Below are 15,904 nucleotides of genomic sequence, written 5' to 3'. Positions count from 1 at the left end.
GAGTGCAGTGGCACAATCTTGGCTCACTGCATCCTCAACCTCCTGGGCTCAAGAGACCTTCCTGCCTCACAGCCTCCCGAGTAGCTGGGACTACAGGTATACATCACCACACTCAGTTTTGTGTTTTTTTTTAAGATGGAGTCTTGCTCTGTTGCCAGGCTGGAGTGCAGTGGTGCGATCTTGACTCACTGCAACCTCCGCCTTCCAGGTTCAAGTGATTCTCCTGCCTCAGCCTCCCAAGTAGCTAGGACTACAGGCACCCGCCACCACACCTTGATAATTTTTGTATTTTTAGTAGAGACGCGGTTTCACCATGTTGGCCAGGATGGTCTCAATCTCTTGACCTCGTGATCCGCCTGCCTTGGCCTCCCAAAGTGCTAATGTTTTAAATTTTTTGTAGAGATGGGGATCTCGCTATATTGCCCAGGCTGGTCACGAACTCCTGGGCTCAAGCGATCCTCCCACCTTCGAGTAGCTGGAATTATAGGGGCACATCACCATGCCCAGCTATTTTTTTAATTTTTTGTAGAGATAGGGTCTTGCTATTATATTGTCCAAACTGGTCTCAAGCGATCCTCCTTCCTCGACCTCCCAAAGTGCAGGGATTACAGGCATGAGCCACCACCGGGGTCCAGCAATAATCCACTTTTAAAAATAAGGAATGGGGGAAATAATGCAGTTGTTGTGAAAACCAAAGGAGAATGACAGTAACAGCCACAGCCGCCCCACAGCAGAGACTGGGAACTTCTGGGTGGGCATCCAGCACACCTCCCGGCCCGTGCCTTCCGTCTCTTCTGTGTGTCTCTAGGCCAATGGCAGCAATTGACTACAAGTAAGGGAATCCCTCGCCTCCCTGTAAGCTCCTCCCCTTTCTCCCCGAGCCCCGCCCTCTGCAGCCCCTCCCTGCAAGACTGGGGCTGAGGCCCGGCAGGTGTGGGGTTAAGGGAGTCTGTTTGGGGCCCCCAGGAGCAGCAGCCTAAGCAGTGGCTGCAGCAACTGCAACAGCAGCGGCTGTGGCAGGCCTGGCCCCGGGCCAGCTGGCGGGAAGCCCCAGGAGGGAGGGAGGGAGGAGAAAGGGGAGGAAGAGGGGAAGCAGGAGGAGGAGGAGGAGAGGAGCAGTCAGCAGGCCCGAGGAGGCAGGACTTCCTGGTGTGGGGGTTGTCAACAGCCCAGAAAGAGAAAGACGGAGAGGCAGAGACCCAGGGGAGCCGAGGAGCGGAGACACGGACCCAGCAGGGCCACGCGGGAGGAGACTCGAGACACCCACTCGCTGGCTGCCACCGGGAGCAGCGGGGGGCTCGGCCGCCCCCTCCCACATCAGTCTCCAGACCCTTGGGGCTTCAGAGGCCGCTCCTAGGCTCCTCGGAGGAGGCGCGGGTTCCTTCTTTTCCGGAGAGCAAACTTTCCTCGGAGATGCCTCGCAAGATGAGCTGCAGCCCCCGGAGAGGACGGGGCAGCCTCTGATCGCCGCCTGCGTGCCCCGCCACTGCCCGTGGCCAGGAGGCCCCAGGGAACGAACAGCCAGACCTCTTAGGCGCCAAGACCCTCAGGCTCAGATCAGTGGCCGAGGCCCCAGAGGTAGGGTTCAAGCCTGGGTGGGGCGCTGGGGGGTAGCCGGGCGGGGCCTGCCCCAAAGGTGTGGGAGCTGGGGTGAGGGTGGGGGCTCGAGGCCCAGGAGAGGTCTCTCTGAGTGGCCGGGCCAGGCTGGGGAGCTGCTTCACCCTGGTTCTCCCAGGCCCTGGAGTCCGAGCTCTTGGGACAATACGGGCCCCCTGAGTCAGAATCCCAGGCGAGAAATGCCCAACTCTGGGACTTGTCTAAGCCTCTTTCTACTCTGAGCGCCTTCTTGGATCCGGTCCCCTCTGCCTTGGTCTCTGTCATCTCTTGCCTGTCTCTCGGTCTCTGACGGTTTCCCCTTCCCCCACTCTGCTCCCCGGAGAGGAAGCCCCGGAGGTGGCCTGCCCACTGGTTTCACACACACACAGAGACACACACAGACTCTCTCTCTCTCCCTCTTTTTCCAGTTTGCAAACTCAGCTCTGGAGTTCAGCAGCACCAGCAGCAGGAAAAACCTGCCCCTGCTCCCCCCTCCTGCCACCTCCCCTCTCCTCTTCTCCCCTCATCCAGCAGGCACCCCCGGTTCCCGCCAGGCCCTCCTGCCATGTCGGACCCAGACGTCCCCAGGGGCCCGGATGCCCCCGCCATGTGGCTCCCTTGTTCCAGGGGTGCCTGAGCCCCTTCAAGGAGCCCCAACCCACCCCCAACCTTGGCCCAGCCCTGAGCCCCAGGGACCATGAGCGGGGGCAAGAAGAAGAGTAGTTTCCAAATCACCAGCGTCACCACGGACTATGAGGGCCCGGGGAGCCCAGGGGCTTCAGATCCCCCTACCCCACAGCCCCCAACCGGGCCCCTGCCCCGCCTGCCCAATGGGGAGCCCAGCCCCGATCCGGGGGGCAAGGGCACCCCCCGGAATGGCTCCCCACCACCTGGGGCCCCTTCCTCCCGTTTCCGGGTGGTGAAGCTGCCCCACGGCCTGGGAGAGCCTTATCGCCGCGGTCGCTGGACGTGTGTGGATGTTTATGAGCGAGACCTGGAGCCCCACAGCTTCGGCCGACTCCTGGAGGGAATTCGAGGGGCCTCAGGGGGCGCCGGGGGCAGATCTTTGGATTCCAGGTTGGAGCTGGCCAGCCTCGGCCTGGGCGCCCCCACCCCACAGTCAGGCCTGTCTCAGGGCCCCACCTCCTGGCTCCGTCCACCCCCCACCTCTCCTGGACCTCAGGCCCGCTCCTTCACTGGGGGACTGGGCCAGCTGGTGGTGCCCGGCAAAGCCAAGGCAGAGACACCCCCACTGTCGGCCTCCCCACCCCAGCAGCGCCCCCAAGAGCCTGGGACCGGTGAGAGTGCGGGCACATCCCGGGCTGCCACGCCCCTGCCCTCTCTGAGGGTGGAAGCGGAGGCTGGGGGCTCAGGGGCCAGGACCCCTCCACTGTTCCGGAAGAAAGCTGTAGACATGCGGCTGCGGATGGAGTTGGGTGCTCCAGAGGAGATGGGGCAGGTAAGACCTGGGTTCTAGGGCTCGCCCATCAGCCCTGGCCTAACCTCTATCTTGGGCCTCCCTCCTCCTCCTCCCCCTCATCCCCCTCCTCCTCCTCCTTCTCCATCACTTGTTTATAAGATCAGACAGCCCTCTTCTCTGTGCCTGCCAGGTCACTCTGAAGCCCCTTCCTCCTCCTTCGTTTTCTGTCTCAGCCTCCTTCCTGTTTTTCTGTACCCTCTGTCTTTCTCCCTGGCCTCTGATTCTCTGTCTTGGTCTTCATGTAGCCTGTAGCATATGTGGCCCCCCTCACCAGGCCTTCTTCTGTGTTGGTCTCAGCCCCTCTGCCTCTAGGTGATGAGGGTGGAGGCCCCAGCTGGGTAGCTGGGTAGCTGGGTCCCTGGGGGAGGAGCTGCCAGGATTTGGGGAGGAAAGGTAAAAGGCCTCGCGCGCTGCCAGTCTCTGCACTGCAGCCCCATCCTGAATGTGGGGGTCTTTCTTTTTCCCCAGCCACCCATCTCAGTCCTGCCTCCAGCTTTGCTGTAAGCCAAGTGTCACTGAGAAACTGGGTGGGGGGAACACCTCTCAGGGACGGGGAGGGGGCTTGCTGGTTGATCCTTTTCACCCCCCACTTGTCTGGCTCAACTCCCTCCATCTGAGCCTCTCTGTGATGGGTAACTCGAGGGTGAGCACCGTGGAGTGGGAGAGAAGAGCCCCAGAAGGGAGTTCAGTCCCATACTCTTTCTCCTTCCTGTCTCCAAAAGAGGAACAAGTCCAGGCTGTGGGGGCAGGATGCCTGGGTCCCCGTGGTGGGGGTGAGCAGCCAGAGACAGAGGGTTGGATACTTCTGTCCTGTGGGAGAATATAACACCTTGGAAGTCTGGGGAAAGGCAGGGAGTGTGAGGATGCGAACTCTTTCCCCTTCCTGGCCTTGGGCACAAACCACAGTATAAAAATAACCTGGGACTGGATGTCTGGGTCCTGTCAGGACCGGTCAGGACTGGCTCCCCCCAACCCCCTCCTGGCCTCAAGCTCACGTCTCTCGTGACACCCCCTCCTACCCCCCCTCCCCCAACTCTTCTTGAACTCTTGCATTCAGCACCCACCCCAGGGGAGAAGATGCTGTTTCTCTTCCTGTCCTGTCCCCAGACTCTTCCAAAGCAAACCCCCTTGGCCTCCAGCTTCCCTGCTCTCTGTCCTTAAGCCTGGCCTGAGCTTCTCTTGGGGCCACAGACCCTGCCTCTCTCTCTCCAGTGCCCCCTGCTCCCCAGCCTTCCCCCACCTCCTGACTGTCTTCTGTTTGCACGCATCTGTTTTACTATTTCCCTGCCCAAAAGTCTGTCTCCCTTCCACGTCCCCTCATGCCTCTTCTCCCTCTTAACAGAGGGGAGTGGTGGAGAAGGGCCAGGGGACACCACCTGGGCCCCCTTCCTCTGCTGTGTCCCTTAACCACCCTGGACTCTCTGTTCTTGGCTTTTCTGAGAAGCTGGGGCCTCCCGGGGCCTCACAGAGGCGTCTTGTCATGTTCCTGTCGCCCCCGCCCTTTTTGCTGCCGCCCCCAGCGCCTGTTGGGCTATGCAGGTCCACGCCCAGGCTCCGCCTCCCCCCAGCTCCACAACCAGCACCCCCCCAACCCCAGGGCAGAGCGCAGCAGCAGAATTCCACCTGAGTTTGAGAGGGGAAGCGAGAGTGGGGGGTGGGTGAGGGGATGGAGGAGCAGTTTCTGAGGATCCATTCATTCTACAAATAGCTACTGAGCAAACTGACCTTCTAGCAGGGGAGAGACACAATAAATACTTTAATTTCAGATAATGTTAGGTGCTATAAAAAAATGAAACAGTTCAGTGGACCAGTGAATGATGGGGAAATGCCTCTCTAAGAGGTGACACTGGAGTCATTTTAAGAAGGCAGACTGGGTGCAGTGGCTCACGCCTGTAATCCCAGCATTTTGGGAGGTCGAGGCGGGCAGATCACTTGAGGTCAGGAGTTCAAGACCAGCCTGGCCAATATGGTGAAACCCCGTCGTCTCTATTAAAAATACAAAAATTAGCCACGTGTGATGGCAGGTGCCAGCAGTCCCGGCTACTCAGGAGGCTGAGACGGGAGAATCAGTTTAACTTGGAAGGCATAGGTTGCAGTGAGCCAAGATCACGTCACCGAACTCCAGCATGGGCGACGGAGCGAGACTCCAGTAAAGGCACAGGCTGGGAGAGGTGGCTCATTCTCCCAGCACTTTGGGAGGCTGAGGCAGGAGGATCACTTGAGCCCAGGAGTTTGAGACCAGCCGGGACAACATACTGAGACCCTGTGTTAACAAAAAATAAAAAATTAGCCAGTTATGGTGATGCATGCCTGTAGTCCCAGCTACTTGGGTGGCTGAGGCTGGAGGATCGCTTAAGCCCAGGAATTCAAGGCTGCAGTGAGCCATGATTGTGCCACTGCACTCCCGCCTGGGTGACTGAGACTGTCTCAAAAAAATAAATAAATAAATTGAGAGTGAGACTGTCTCAAAAAAATAAAAATAAAACATAAAAGAAGGCAAACACTCTGCGTAGCCTCTGATTAGGGGTCCTGGCCCAGTGGGAGCAGGGGCATTGGAGTCTATTCTAGGTTCCTCCATGAGTCACCCCCTCCTCCCACTTGGGAGACCCTCTCTAATGTCCCATACACCACTCCTCCCATTCCTCAGTTTGACCTATTTCTTGCTTCTAGTACCTACCTAATGCCTTCTCCAGAGCTGGAGGAGGGAAGGACTGCGGGGACAGGACTCCTGGGTCCTCGAAACAGAGTGGGGAGGTGGAGAGGGAGGAAGGCTAATAGGCAAGTTTTAAGGCGGCTGGTTCCTTTCTTTTCTCTTTTCATGTGATGGTTCCTACCTCTCCGCCTCCAGGTGCCCCCACTCGAATCTCGCCCCAGCTCCCCGGCCCTCTACTTCGCCCATGATGCCAGCCTGGTTCACAAATCTCCAGACCCCTTCGGAGCAGTAGCAGCTCAGAAATTCAGCCTGGCCCACTCCATGTTGGCCATCAGTGGTCACCTAGACAGCGACGATGATAGGTAGGTGGGCTTCGTGGGGTGACTGCACACAGTTGATTTCGGACCCACTCCCTCTCTGTGGAGAGGGCTGGGTGGGACTCCCTGGCTCAGAACTGTCAGGTCACAGACTTTTTTAGAGTCTGAAGGGAGTCATTGTTTTTAGATTCCAGAGCTCTTGCAGATTTAGAGATCATCTGGCCAACCCCAGGAACCCACTGGCAAATGCGTGCTCTAGACAGAATAGCAAATCAGGCCGGGGCGCAGTGGCTCCCGCCTGTACTCATAGTGCTTTGGGAGGCCCAGGCAGGAGAATTGCTTGAGGCCAGGAGTTCAAGACCAAGCCCTGGCAATGTAGCGAGACCTCATCTCTAAAAAGAAAAAGAAAGAAAAAAAACATATATATAAAGGAAGTAGGCTGGGCATGGTGGCTCATGCCTGTAATCCCAGCACTTTAGGAGGCTGAAGCGGGCAGATCACCTGAGGTCAGGAGTTCGAGGCCAGCCTTGCCAACACGGTGAAATCCTGTCTGTACTAAAAATACAAAAATTAGCCAGGCGTGGTGGTACGTGCCTGTAATCCCAGCTACTCAGGAGGCTGAGGCAGGAGAATCGCTTGAACCCGGGAGGCAGAGGGTGCAGCAAGCCGAGATCGCACCACTGCACTCCAGCCTGGGTGACAGAGCAACATTCCGCCTCAAAAAAAAAAAAAAAAAAAAAAAAAGAACTGAAAAAGAAGGGAAATCAGTTTCCTCCCAGTTCCATCTCCCTCTTCCTCTCCTAACAAAGGACTGGGACTCCCTAACAGCACCTGTGGAGTGTGACATCCTGATAGCCCACAGGGTCTACTTTAGGATCCTAGGATTTCTAGAACCGAGACAGCAAGTGCCTAAGATGGGCCAGCTAGGAACAGAGTCAGAGCTAGGAACGGCAAAGGGGCAGGGGCGGCACTGCAGAGAGCAACTTTCTGGGGTTCTCCCTTTAGGGGACAGTGCTCTGTTGGGTGGGTTTTCAGAGCCAGATGTCACCGTTCCTAAGAAAGCCAGGAAGCTGAAAAGGGAGGCCCAGAATCGTGAGTCAGAGATAGCCAGGCTGCCTGCTTCTGGCCGGGGACTGATAGGAACCGGGCAGAAGGGCTGAGGAGTCACCGCTTTTCTTCTGGAGGGAGGAGTGGGACTTCCCGTGGGAGGTTTTCAAGGGGAGGGACTTCCTGCTTGGAAGGAAATTGGGGGTGGGGCTTCGAGAGTGGGTGAGTGGGTGCCTGAGGGACCTGTTCCAGATGGGAGTCGCTCCTTCCTGTCCTCCCCAGATCGGGGGCCGCTCGCTGGGATCAGGGACTCAAGCCCACCACTGACAGGGTCCTGCGGCCTCGGGGTGGATAGGGACATGGCAAAGGGCGTGGCCAGGAGCTGGTGGGATGGAGGGCAAGGGTGCCAGTGCTGGGCGGGGCTGGGCAGGACTGGGTGGCTTCTGCACGCCCCATTCCCACTCTCAGGAATGTGCGAGGTGTGAGGTCGGTCAGGGCCTGGAGAGTCACCTGCCCCCATCACTGCTATTCTCAGCGTTTCCCACCCTCTGCCTATCCCACTTGGGAGGTTCCCTGGCAAGAGGACTCCCCATCCCTCCCCCACCCCTGCTGAGTTCACAGCCCAGCCTCCTGCTGTCTCTTTCTTAGAGGATTCAACCTCCTGAGGCCTCTGTCTTTCCCCTGTCCCCTCCCTCCCTGCCTCCCTCCGTCCCACCCCCTCCCTGCACACCCCAATCTGACCAGTCTGGTTCTCAGCCTCCACTTCACCCTGCTGTGCTCCAAGGCTCTTGGGGATCTGTCCCAGCCCAGCCCCTCAAGCCCCACCCTGCCAGGCCAGCGAGTTTGGGTTGGGCCACCCCCTGCCACCTAGGAATGGGACATGTAGACCCCACCTCTCCTGTCTGGTGTGCACAGAACTGGCAGGACAGGATGCCAGTGGCCTGGGACCTCCCTCTTAAGAGGGAAGGTGGGCTGAGATGTTCAGTGCCTGGATCACAGGGAGGGAGGTGGGGACGCCTGACCAGTACCTGAATCTGGGGATGGGCGAACAGAGGGTGCAGGTGAATCTAGAATGCTCACGTGCCCCAGGCCTGGAAATCCTTGTCCCCTCCTGGCAGGCTGGAGGTAGTTAAGGTGTGAAGAAGTGGATGGAAGGAATGGGGTTGGGGGCAGTGACCGGCCTGGGGGATCCAGACATTATACGGAATGGATCCCAGGGACTTGGGAAAGAAAAGGTACATTTATTTATCCAGTGCCTCCCTTGGGTCCGGTACTGCCTTATCCCTTCTAATCCTAAAAAGCAGTTCCATTCTCCCACTTGCCAGATGAAGTATCTGAGACTCAGAGAAGGAGCTTTTTTGTTGTTGTTGTTGTTTGTTTTTCTTTTTTAGATGGAGTCTTGCTCTGTTTCCCAAGCTGGAATGCAGTGGCACGATCTTGGCTCACTGCAACCTCCACCTCCCGGGTTTAAGCGATTCTCCTGGCTCAGCCTCCCAAGTAGCTGGGACTACAGGTGCATGCCACCATGCCCGGCTAATTTTTGTGTTTTTAGTAGAAATGGGGTTTCACCATGTTGGCCAGGCTGATCTCAAACTCCTGACCTCAGGTGATCCACCCACCTCGACCTCCCAAAGTGCTGGGATTACAGGTGTGAGCCACCTCACCCAGCCAAGAGGGTTTTAGAAACTTGCCCAAAGCCACCCAGCTAGTTTAAGTGGCTGGAATGCAGTTGGAGCCTGGGTCCAACCCCAAAGCCACACTTTCTCCACTGTCCTACTGAGATGCCTGTGTCCCAAGCAAAGAGGGGCGGCAATGGTCTACGATGTCCTTTCTCTCTAGGACAGTCAGGGACAGCTCTCCCAAGCAGGGCGGGGAGCCAGCCCCCATTCCCCCTCCCTGACCTCCCCAGCCCCGCCCCAAAGACACCACAGATCCAGGAGAGCGTAGAGACAGGGCAGCCGGATGACACTTTCTTGGCCCCAGGCCTAGGCCCTGGGGGATCCCCTGAACCCACTGGAGAGTGTGCAGGGCTGGCCCCTGTCCCCAAGATCCCAGGCTCCCCATTTCTCCCAGGTGTCCTGCTTTTTATCTCATCTTCATGTTGAGGCCATTTTATTTGACCCTCAAAGAGGAAGACCAGCTTCTAGGGCTGTCCCCGCCCCGGGACCAAGAGTCCTGCAGGGCTCAGTCTCCCACTGTGCATGTCACACACTGCACAACTCCAGGGGGTGCCGCTCATATTTGAAATCACAGTCAATGCTTGAAGTCACGACAGTTTTCCGGAAGATGGCATTAAGGATCTCAAAGAAGGGGGCATTTTCTAATCCACACAAATTTGCTTTTGGGCTTGTGGTGGAGGTCGATCCTGTCTCAGCAGCCCCTACTTTCCTCCCCTGGACCCTGTCAAAGAATTCTAGCACAGTGCCCACAACCCCTCGCTTTGGGGGCCTAAAGGGAAGGGCCTGCGTTGCCAGAGCCCTGGTGCCTTGAAGTGTGTGTTAGAATGTTCCAATGGAGGCCGGGCACGGTGGCTCACACCTGTAATCCCAGGACTTCAGGAGGCTGAAGTGGGTGGATCACAAGGTCAGGAGTTCGAGACCAGCCTGGCCAACATGGTGAAACTCCATCTCTACTAAAAATACAACAATTAGCTGGGCATGGTGGTGCATGCCTATAATCTCAGCTATTCTGGAGGCTGAGGCAGGAGAATCACTTGAACCCGGAGGTGGAGGTTCCAGTGAGCCAAAATCGCGCCATTGCACTCTAGCCTGGGCAATAAGAGCAAAAACTCTCAGGCGCTAGACAAACAGAAGACAGTCACCTACCGGCTGACAAACGTTTATTGCTGTATTATTCCTTTATCTCTGGCAAGAATGAACACCTTACTTGACATCTTTACCCCGAGTCTCTGCCCAGCAGGGCCCATATTCCTATCCCTGTGTATCCAACCCCTTTGGTCTCTGTGAGTCTGTTTAATGGGGTGGTGGCAGTATTGGGTTTTCTGTGGTGGCTCCATCTCCACCCAGGTGTTGCTGATTGAAATAGCTCGAAAATTACTTTGACCCTCCTGCTGGCAGGCCCACCCCCACCCTTCAACTTCTCCTCTCCCACTGCCCCAGGAGTCCCAGATGCCCTTTCCCCACCCACCCCATCCTGCTCTCTCAGGCCTGGTCACCTTCTTGGTTGCTCCACCTGTCACTGCCTTCTGCACCCAGAGCTGGGATGAGAAATGGAAAATTCCCAGCTCCTTGTGCTCCCTTCCTGGCTGCAGGACCTTATCCAGGGGTCACCTTGAATTGAGTACTGATCCCCCTGCAGGGAGGCAAGTCTGAGCTGACAGCCAGGAGGGAGGGCTTACAAGGGAGCCCAGAGATGTGGGCTGCAGCGCCTTGAGGCCCTTGCTCCGAGGGGGGCCCAGCTGGGGGCTGGAGGGCAACACTGGGGATCCTGCCACAGCACCAGAGTGCACGGGTGCAAGGGTGGGTCGGGAGCCTCAGGGCAAGAGCCTGGGGCCTGAGGGGTGGGAGAGGGAGCCTTGGAGGATAAGGTCGGCACAAGGGCCTGCGTAGGTCCTGGGCAGTGAGAGTGGGGCTTGAGGGAGAGCCAGGTTCTGGGACCAGGAGCCTGGTGTCCTGGAGCCAGCCTGGAGCCCAGCCCTGGGGGCTGTTGAGCCAGGCCTGAGTCGCCCTCTGGTGGCCACTTCCCAGACTGCAGCCAGACCCTGTCACCCCGGACTCCCAGGCTCTCTTCGTGGCCCTGTTGCTCCTTTTCCCAATGTCCAATCTCCAAACTCACCTCCCTTCCTCTCCTCAAGCCCTCACTTCCTCTGAGACCCTAGACCCAGGTCCCAAGCCCATAGGCGGTTTTTTTTTTTTTTTTTTTGAGACAGAGTTTTGCTCTTGTTGCCCGGGCTGGAGTGCAGTGGCATGATCTCGGGTCACTGCAACCTCCACCTCCAGGGTTCAAGCGATTCTCCTGCCTCAGCCTCCAGAGTAGCTGGGATTACAGGCACCCCTCACCACGCCTGGCTAATTTTTTGTACTTTTAATAGAGCCAGGGTTTCACCATGTTGGCCAGGCTGGTCTCAAACTTCTGACCTCAGGTGATCCACTTGCCTCAGCCTCCCAAAGTGCTGGAATTACAGGCATAAGCCACCACACCTGGCTTTTTTTTGAGACAAGATCTCACTCTGTCGTCCAGGCTGGAGTGCAGTAGCATGATCTCGGCTCACTGCAACCTCCACCTCCCGGGTTCAAGCGATTCTCCTGCCTCAGCCTCCTGAGTAGCTGGGATTACTGGCACCCTCTACCATGCCTGGCTAATTTTTGTATTTTCAGTAGAGATGGGGTTTCATCATGTTGGCCAGGCTGATCTCAAACTCCTGACCTCAAGTGATACACCCACCTCGGCCTCCCAAAGTGCTGGGATTACAGGTGTGAGCCACTGCGCCTGGCCTTTACGCTGTATTCGTCTTCTAGGGCTTTGGGCTGTTTCTGTTGTCATGGTAACCTTTCCCATTTTTGGTCTTCTCTGGAAAGTCAGGGACCCTCTGGTCAGGTCCCAGGGGTCACCCATGATGTGAGCCTTGTGGGGTTTTTTGGTGGGAGAGTGCTCATGATCTATGGAAGACCACAAGCACGTCAGAACGCCCCCTACCCCAGCCACCTCCACCCTCTTTCCCAAGGCCTTGAGGGACGGAGGGGACAGGATGGGGTCAGAGGTGGCGAGGGGCCTCCGAAGGCCAGGCCCTTCCTCTCCCTTCACAGCCTTCACTGCCCTCTCAGACCCAGGCGTCTGCCCCATGCCCCTCCCCTGGCCCAGCCACCAGCTGACTTCCTTGGCCAGCCCCCTCCCCTCCACTCTGGGATTGGTGCCAGGGTGAGAGGGGGACACTGGCACTGACCGCGTCTGGGAATTCCCGCCCACCGAGGAGCTGAAGGGGGGGGTCCCCGTGTCCCCAAGGAGCCAATAGAAGCCAGGCCTTGCCCTTGGGGGGGGGGGGTGGTGTATATCTTTCAGGCCAGCACCCCCGAGGCACTGTCTCCTCTCTGCCCGCCTGGCACCAGCCAGACCCCGCTCTGCCCGGGGGGCTCTGAGCCCCCCAGGCATTCCCTTCACTGCATCCCTCTCTGTTGGGGGGGCGCCTAAGGACCCTTTCCCCTTGGGCATGGCCCAGCTAGGGGTCTCTGTCAAGTCCCTGGTGTCGTCTTATGAGACCCGAGTGGTAGGGATGGCTCCGGGGCCGCCCCGAAAAAGGGGCTGTGCCTCTTCCCCTTGCTCTCCCCGGGGTGCGTCCCCCATACGAGGGACATCTGGGCCTCCGCCCCACCGGGGCCTGGGAGGCCCTGGGCAGCGGCCCTCAACCCGCAGGGGGATGGACAAAACCCTCCTCTCCCTCATTCTCTACTGTCACAGGTACGGGGGGTGTGGGCGGGAGGCTGTGGTCCAAGAAACCAGCACCTGGGAAGGCTCCTCCTCTCCTCCCCTCACCTTCCTGTGTCTCTCCAGTGGCTCCGGAAGCCTGATTGGCATTGACAACAAAATCGAGCAAGCCATGGTAAGAGAAGCCATCTTGGTCCCAGGAGGTCCCGGCCCCCTTAAGCCATCCCTCCGTCCCAGCCCTGTCCTCTTCCTTACCAGGGAACACCAACTCCCAGCTCCTCCATCCCTCTCCCTGCTGGGCTCCTGGGCATCCTCTGCCCCCTCCTGCCACCACCTCCACCCTTGACTTTGCCCGGCCTCTAGTCTGACTGCTGGTCCCCATCTCTGTCTTTGAGCCCTGACTCTGCCTCTGTCCCTTGTCCTTTTCTCCTGTCCCTTCCCTGCTTTGTCCCTCATCCTCTGGACACTGGGGACTCTCTCCCACCCTGGCCCTCAAGGCACTGGGCAGGGGATGAGGCACCTACCCTGTTGACGCTGTGCCTGTCCCGGCGCCCCCAGGACTTGGTGAAGTCCCATCTCATGTTTGCGGTCCGGGAGGAGGTGGAGGTGCTGAAGGAGCAGATCCGGGACCTGGCGGAGCGGAACGCTGCGCTGGAGCAGGAGAATGGGCTGCTGCGCGCCCTGGCCAGCCCCGAGCAGCTGGCTCAGCTGCCCTCCTCGGGGGTCCCACGGCTTGGGCCCCCCGCGCCCAATGGGCCCTCCGTCTGAGCCTCCCTTCCCTTACAATGTGCCTTTGGGGCTGCCCGGCCTTGCGTCAGCCGCCTGCCCCTCTTCCTATGCAGCTTTAATGTCTCCGTGTCCCCGGGGTGGGAGTTCAAGGCTCAGTAACGGCCTGGACCCCCGGCCCCTGCCCCATCTCCTCATCATCCCCAGCCTTGATGGAGGAGGGAGGGCTTCAGGACAGGGCATCAGAGGGAGCCCCCTCTGGGAGGGAACCAACCCCCACCCTCCCTCATGGGACCCCCAGCAGTAGACGGCTTGGGGGAGTTAGAGGCTCCCTGGCAGACACCCCACCCCCACCTTGTTCCCTTGAGGTGCCTCCTCTCCTCTACCCAGGGGAGGGAGCGTGGACAGTATCTGGAAGTTCTGGGATTCAGGTTGTTATTAAAATAATAATAATAATAATTAAAAACTCTGAAGAAACTTGAATTTGGAGGTTGACATCTCGTTCATTGCTTGTGTTCAGACGCAGGGGTCGCGCCTGCCATTTGGGGCTCTCCTGAGATCTTTTGCAGACTGGGGAGGTTTAAAGCGTGGGAGACGGAGGGATTGAGACAGAGGCTGGAGAAGGGAGCCAGCGGTTCGGGTCCTGGGAAGGGGCAGGCGAGGATTGGGGGTGGGGGGGCGTCTGCCCACGTGCTGGGCGGGGGGACCTGGAAACAATGAGGTCTTTGGTGGTTGCCCAAGATCCACCCCCGGCTTCCCAGTGTGTCCCCTCTGCGGGCTGGATCCGGGTGGCTGCTTGGGGGCGGGGTGGGGGGCCCTGAATGGGCCCCTTGTCTCAGGGCTGGGTGTGGGCCAGGCTCCCTGGGCACACGGTGCCCTTGCCAGGCCTGGCCGGCCGCCGTGGCTCCCACCCCCGGCCAGCTGAGGACGGGCCCTGTGGGTGAGCTGGCCCCTCCCTGGCAGCCTGGGCTCGGGTCCCAGGCGGAAGAGTCAGCAGCGATGGAGAAGGACCCCATCTAGCGGGGAAGAGGTGAGAGCTGCAGCTGTAGCCCCAGGAGGTCCCTAGCCCCAGCAGCCTCCAAGGAGGCTGACCTGCCTTGGAGTCCCTGATTCTCTGCCTCCTTAGGTTTCCCTAAGTTCATAACCTTGGGCAACTTCTTTGGTTTTTCTCTTTTTTTTTTTTCGTTTCTCCTTTCTTTTTTTGAGACAGGGTATTGCTCTGATGCCCAGAGTGCAGCGGCACAATCACAGCTCCCTGCAGTCTCCACGTCCCTGGCTCAAGTGATCCTCCCACGTTGGCCTCCCTGAACTATAGGTGTGAGCCACCATGTTCAGCTAATTTTCTTTATTTTTGTAGAGATGGAACTTTGCTATGTTGCACAGGCTGGAGTGCAGTGGTGTGATCATAAATCACTGCAGTCTTTAACTCCTGGGCTCAAGTGATCCTCCCACTTCAGCCTCCTAAGTAGCTGGGACTACAGGCATGTGGCACTATGCCCAGCTAGAGACGGAGTTTTGCTCTTGTCACCAAGGCTGGAGTGCAGTGGTGAGATCTCAGCTCACTGCAACCTCCACCTCCCAGGTTCAAGCGATTTCCATGCCTCAGTCTCCTGAGTAGCTGGAACTACACGTGTGCACCACCACGCCCAGCTAATTTTTTTTTTTTTTTTTCATATTTTTAGTAGAGAAGGGGTTTCACCACATTGGTCAGGCTGGTCTCAAACTCCTGAACTCAAGTAATCTGCCTAACTCAGCCTCCCAAAGTGCTGGGATTACAGGCATAAGCCATCATGCCCGGCCTAAATTTTTTGGTAGAGACCATCTCGCTATATTGACCAGGCTGATCTCAAACTGCTGGCTTCAAGTAATCCTCCCACCTTGGCGTCCCAAAGTTCTGGGATTACAGGTGTGAGCTACCACACCTGGCCCCCTTAAGTTTTTTCCTTCTTTCCTTCCTTCCTTCCCTCCTTCCTTCCTTCTTTTTTGTCTTTCTTTCTTTCCTTCTTTTCTTTTTCTTTCCTTCTGTTTTTCTTTTTCTTTCTTCTTCTTTTCTTTCTTTCTCTCCTCTCTTTCTCTGTCTCTCTTCCTTCCTCCTGCCTTCTCTCCCTTCTTTCCTTCCTCCTTCCTTCTCTCCCTTCTTTCCTTCCTCCTTCCTTCTCTCCCTTCTTTCCTTCCTTCCTTCTTTTTTTTTTTTTTTTTGAGACAGGGTCTCATTCTGTTGCCCAGGCTGGAGTGCAGTGGCACAATCATGGCTCACTGCAGCCTCCACCTCCTGGGCTCAAGCAATCCTCCTGCCTCAGCCTCCTGAGTAGCTGGGACTGCAGGCACACACCACCACTCCTAACTGATTTAAAATTTTTTTTTGAAAAATTTAAACGTAATGAGTTGAGGGGGGGTCTCACTATGTTGCCCAGGCTGGCCTTCAACTCCTGGCCTCAAGTGATCCTCCTGCCTCAGCCACCCAAAACACTGGGGTTACAGGCATGAGCCACCATGCCTGGTCCCCTTCATCTTTCCTGAATTTCAGATTCCTCTTTGGTGAAGTGGCACTAACAATAATACCTACCTTGAAGGGCTGCTGTGAAGGGACTGCATGACGTGATGCAGGGACAGTGCCTATTAGTTTGTTACACATTAGTTTATTTTCCCTGGATCTGAGGGAAGAAGAGCCAGTGTGGAAGAGATGGACTCTGTGGGTCTGGG

General features: G+C 57.6%; 1 protein-coding gene across 1 annotated transcript; it reads left to right on the top strand.

The window, feature by feature from the left end:
• Positions 1–984: 984 nt before the first annotated feature.
• On the top strand, positions 985–13,684 carry TSC22D4 (TSC22 domain family member 4). The gene is made up of 5 exons (XM_030797281.1): positions 985–1,578; positions 2,025–3,055; positions 5,925–6,091; positions 12,602–12,650; positions 13,034–13,684. The coding sequence occupies exons 2-5, from the start codon at positions 2,294–2,296 to the stop codon at positions 13,241–13,243; spliced, it is 1,188 nt and encodes a 395-aa protein (XP_030653141.1). The 5' UTR covers positions 985–1,578; positions 2,025–2,293; the 3' UTR covers positions 13,244–13,684.
• Positions 13,685–15,904: the final 2,220 nt, after the last annotated feature.

The sequence above is a fragment of the Nomascus leucogenys genome, chromosome 17 (genome assembly GCF_006542625.1).
Source record: "Nomascus leucogenys isolate Asia chromosome 17, Asia_NLE_v1, whole genome shotgun sequence".
In the NCBI taxonomy this organism is placed as follows: domain Eukaryota; kingdom Metazoa; phylum Chordata; class Mammalia; order Primates; family Hylobatidae; genus Nomascus; species Nomascus leucogenys.
Note: the sequence above shows the minus strand (reverse complement) of the source record. Positions and strands in the feature narration are given on the sequence as shown.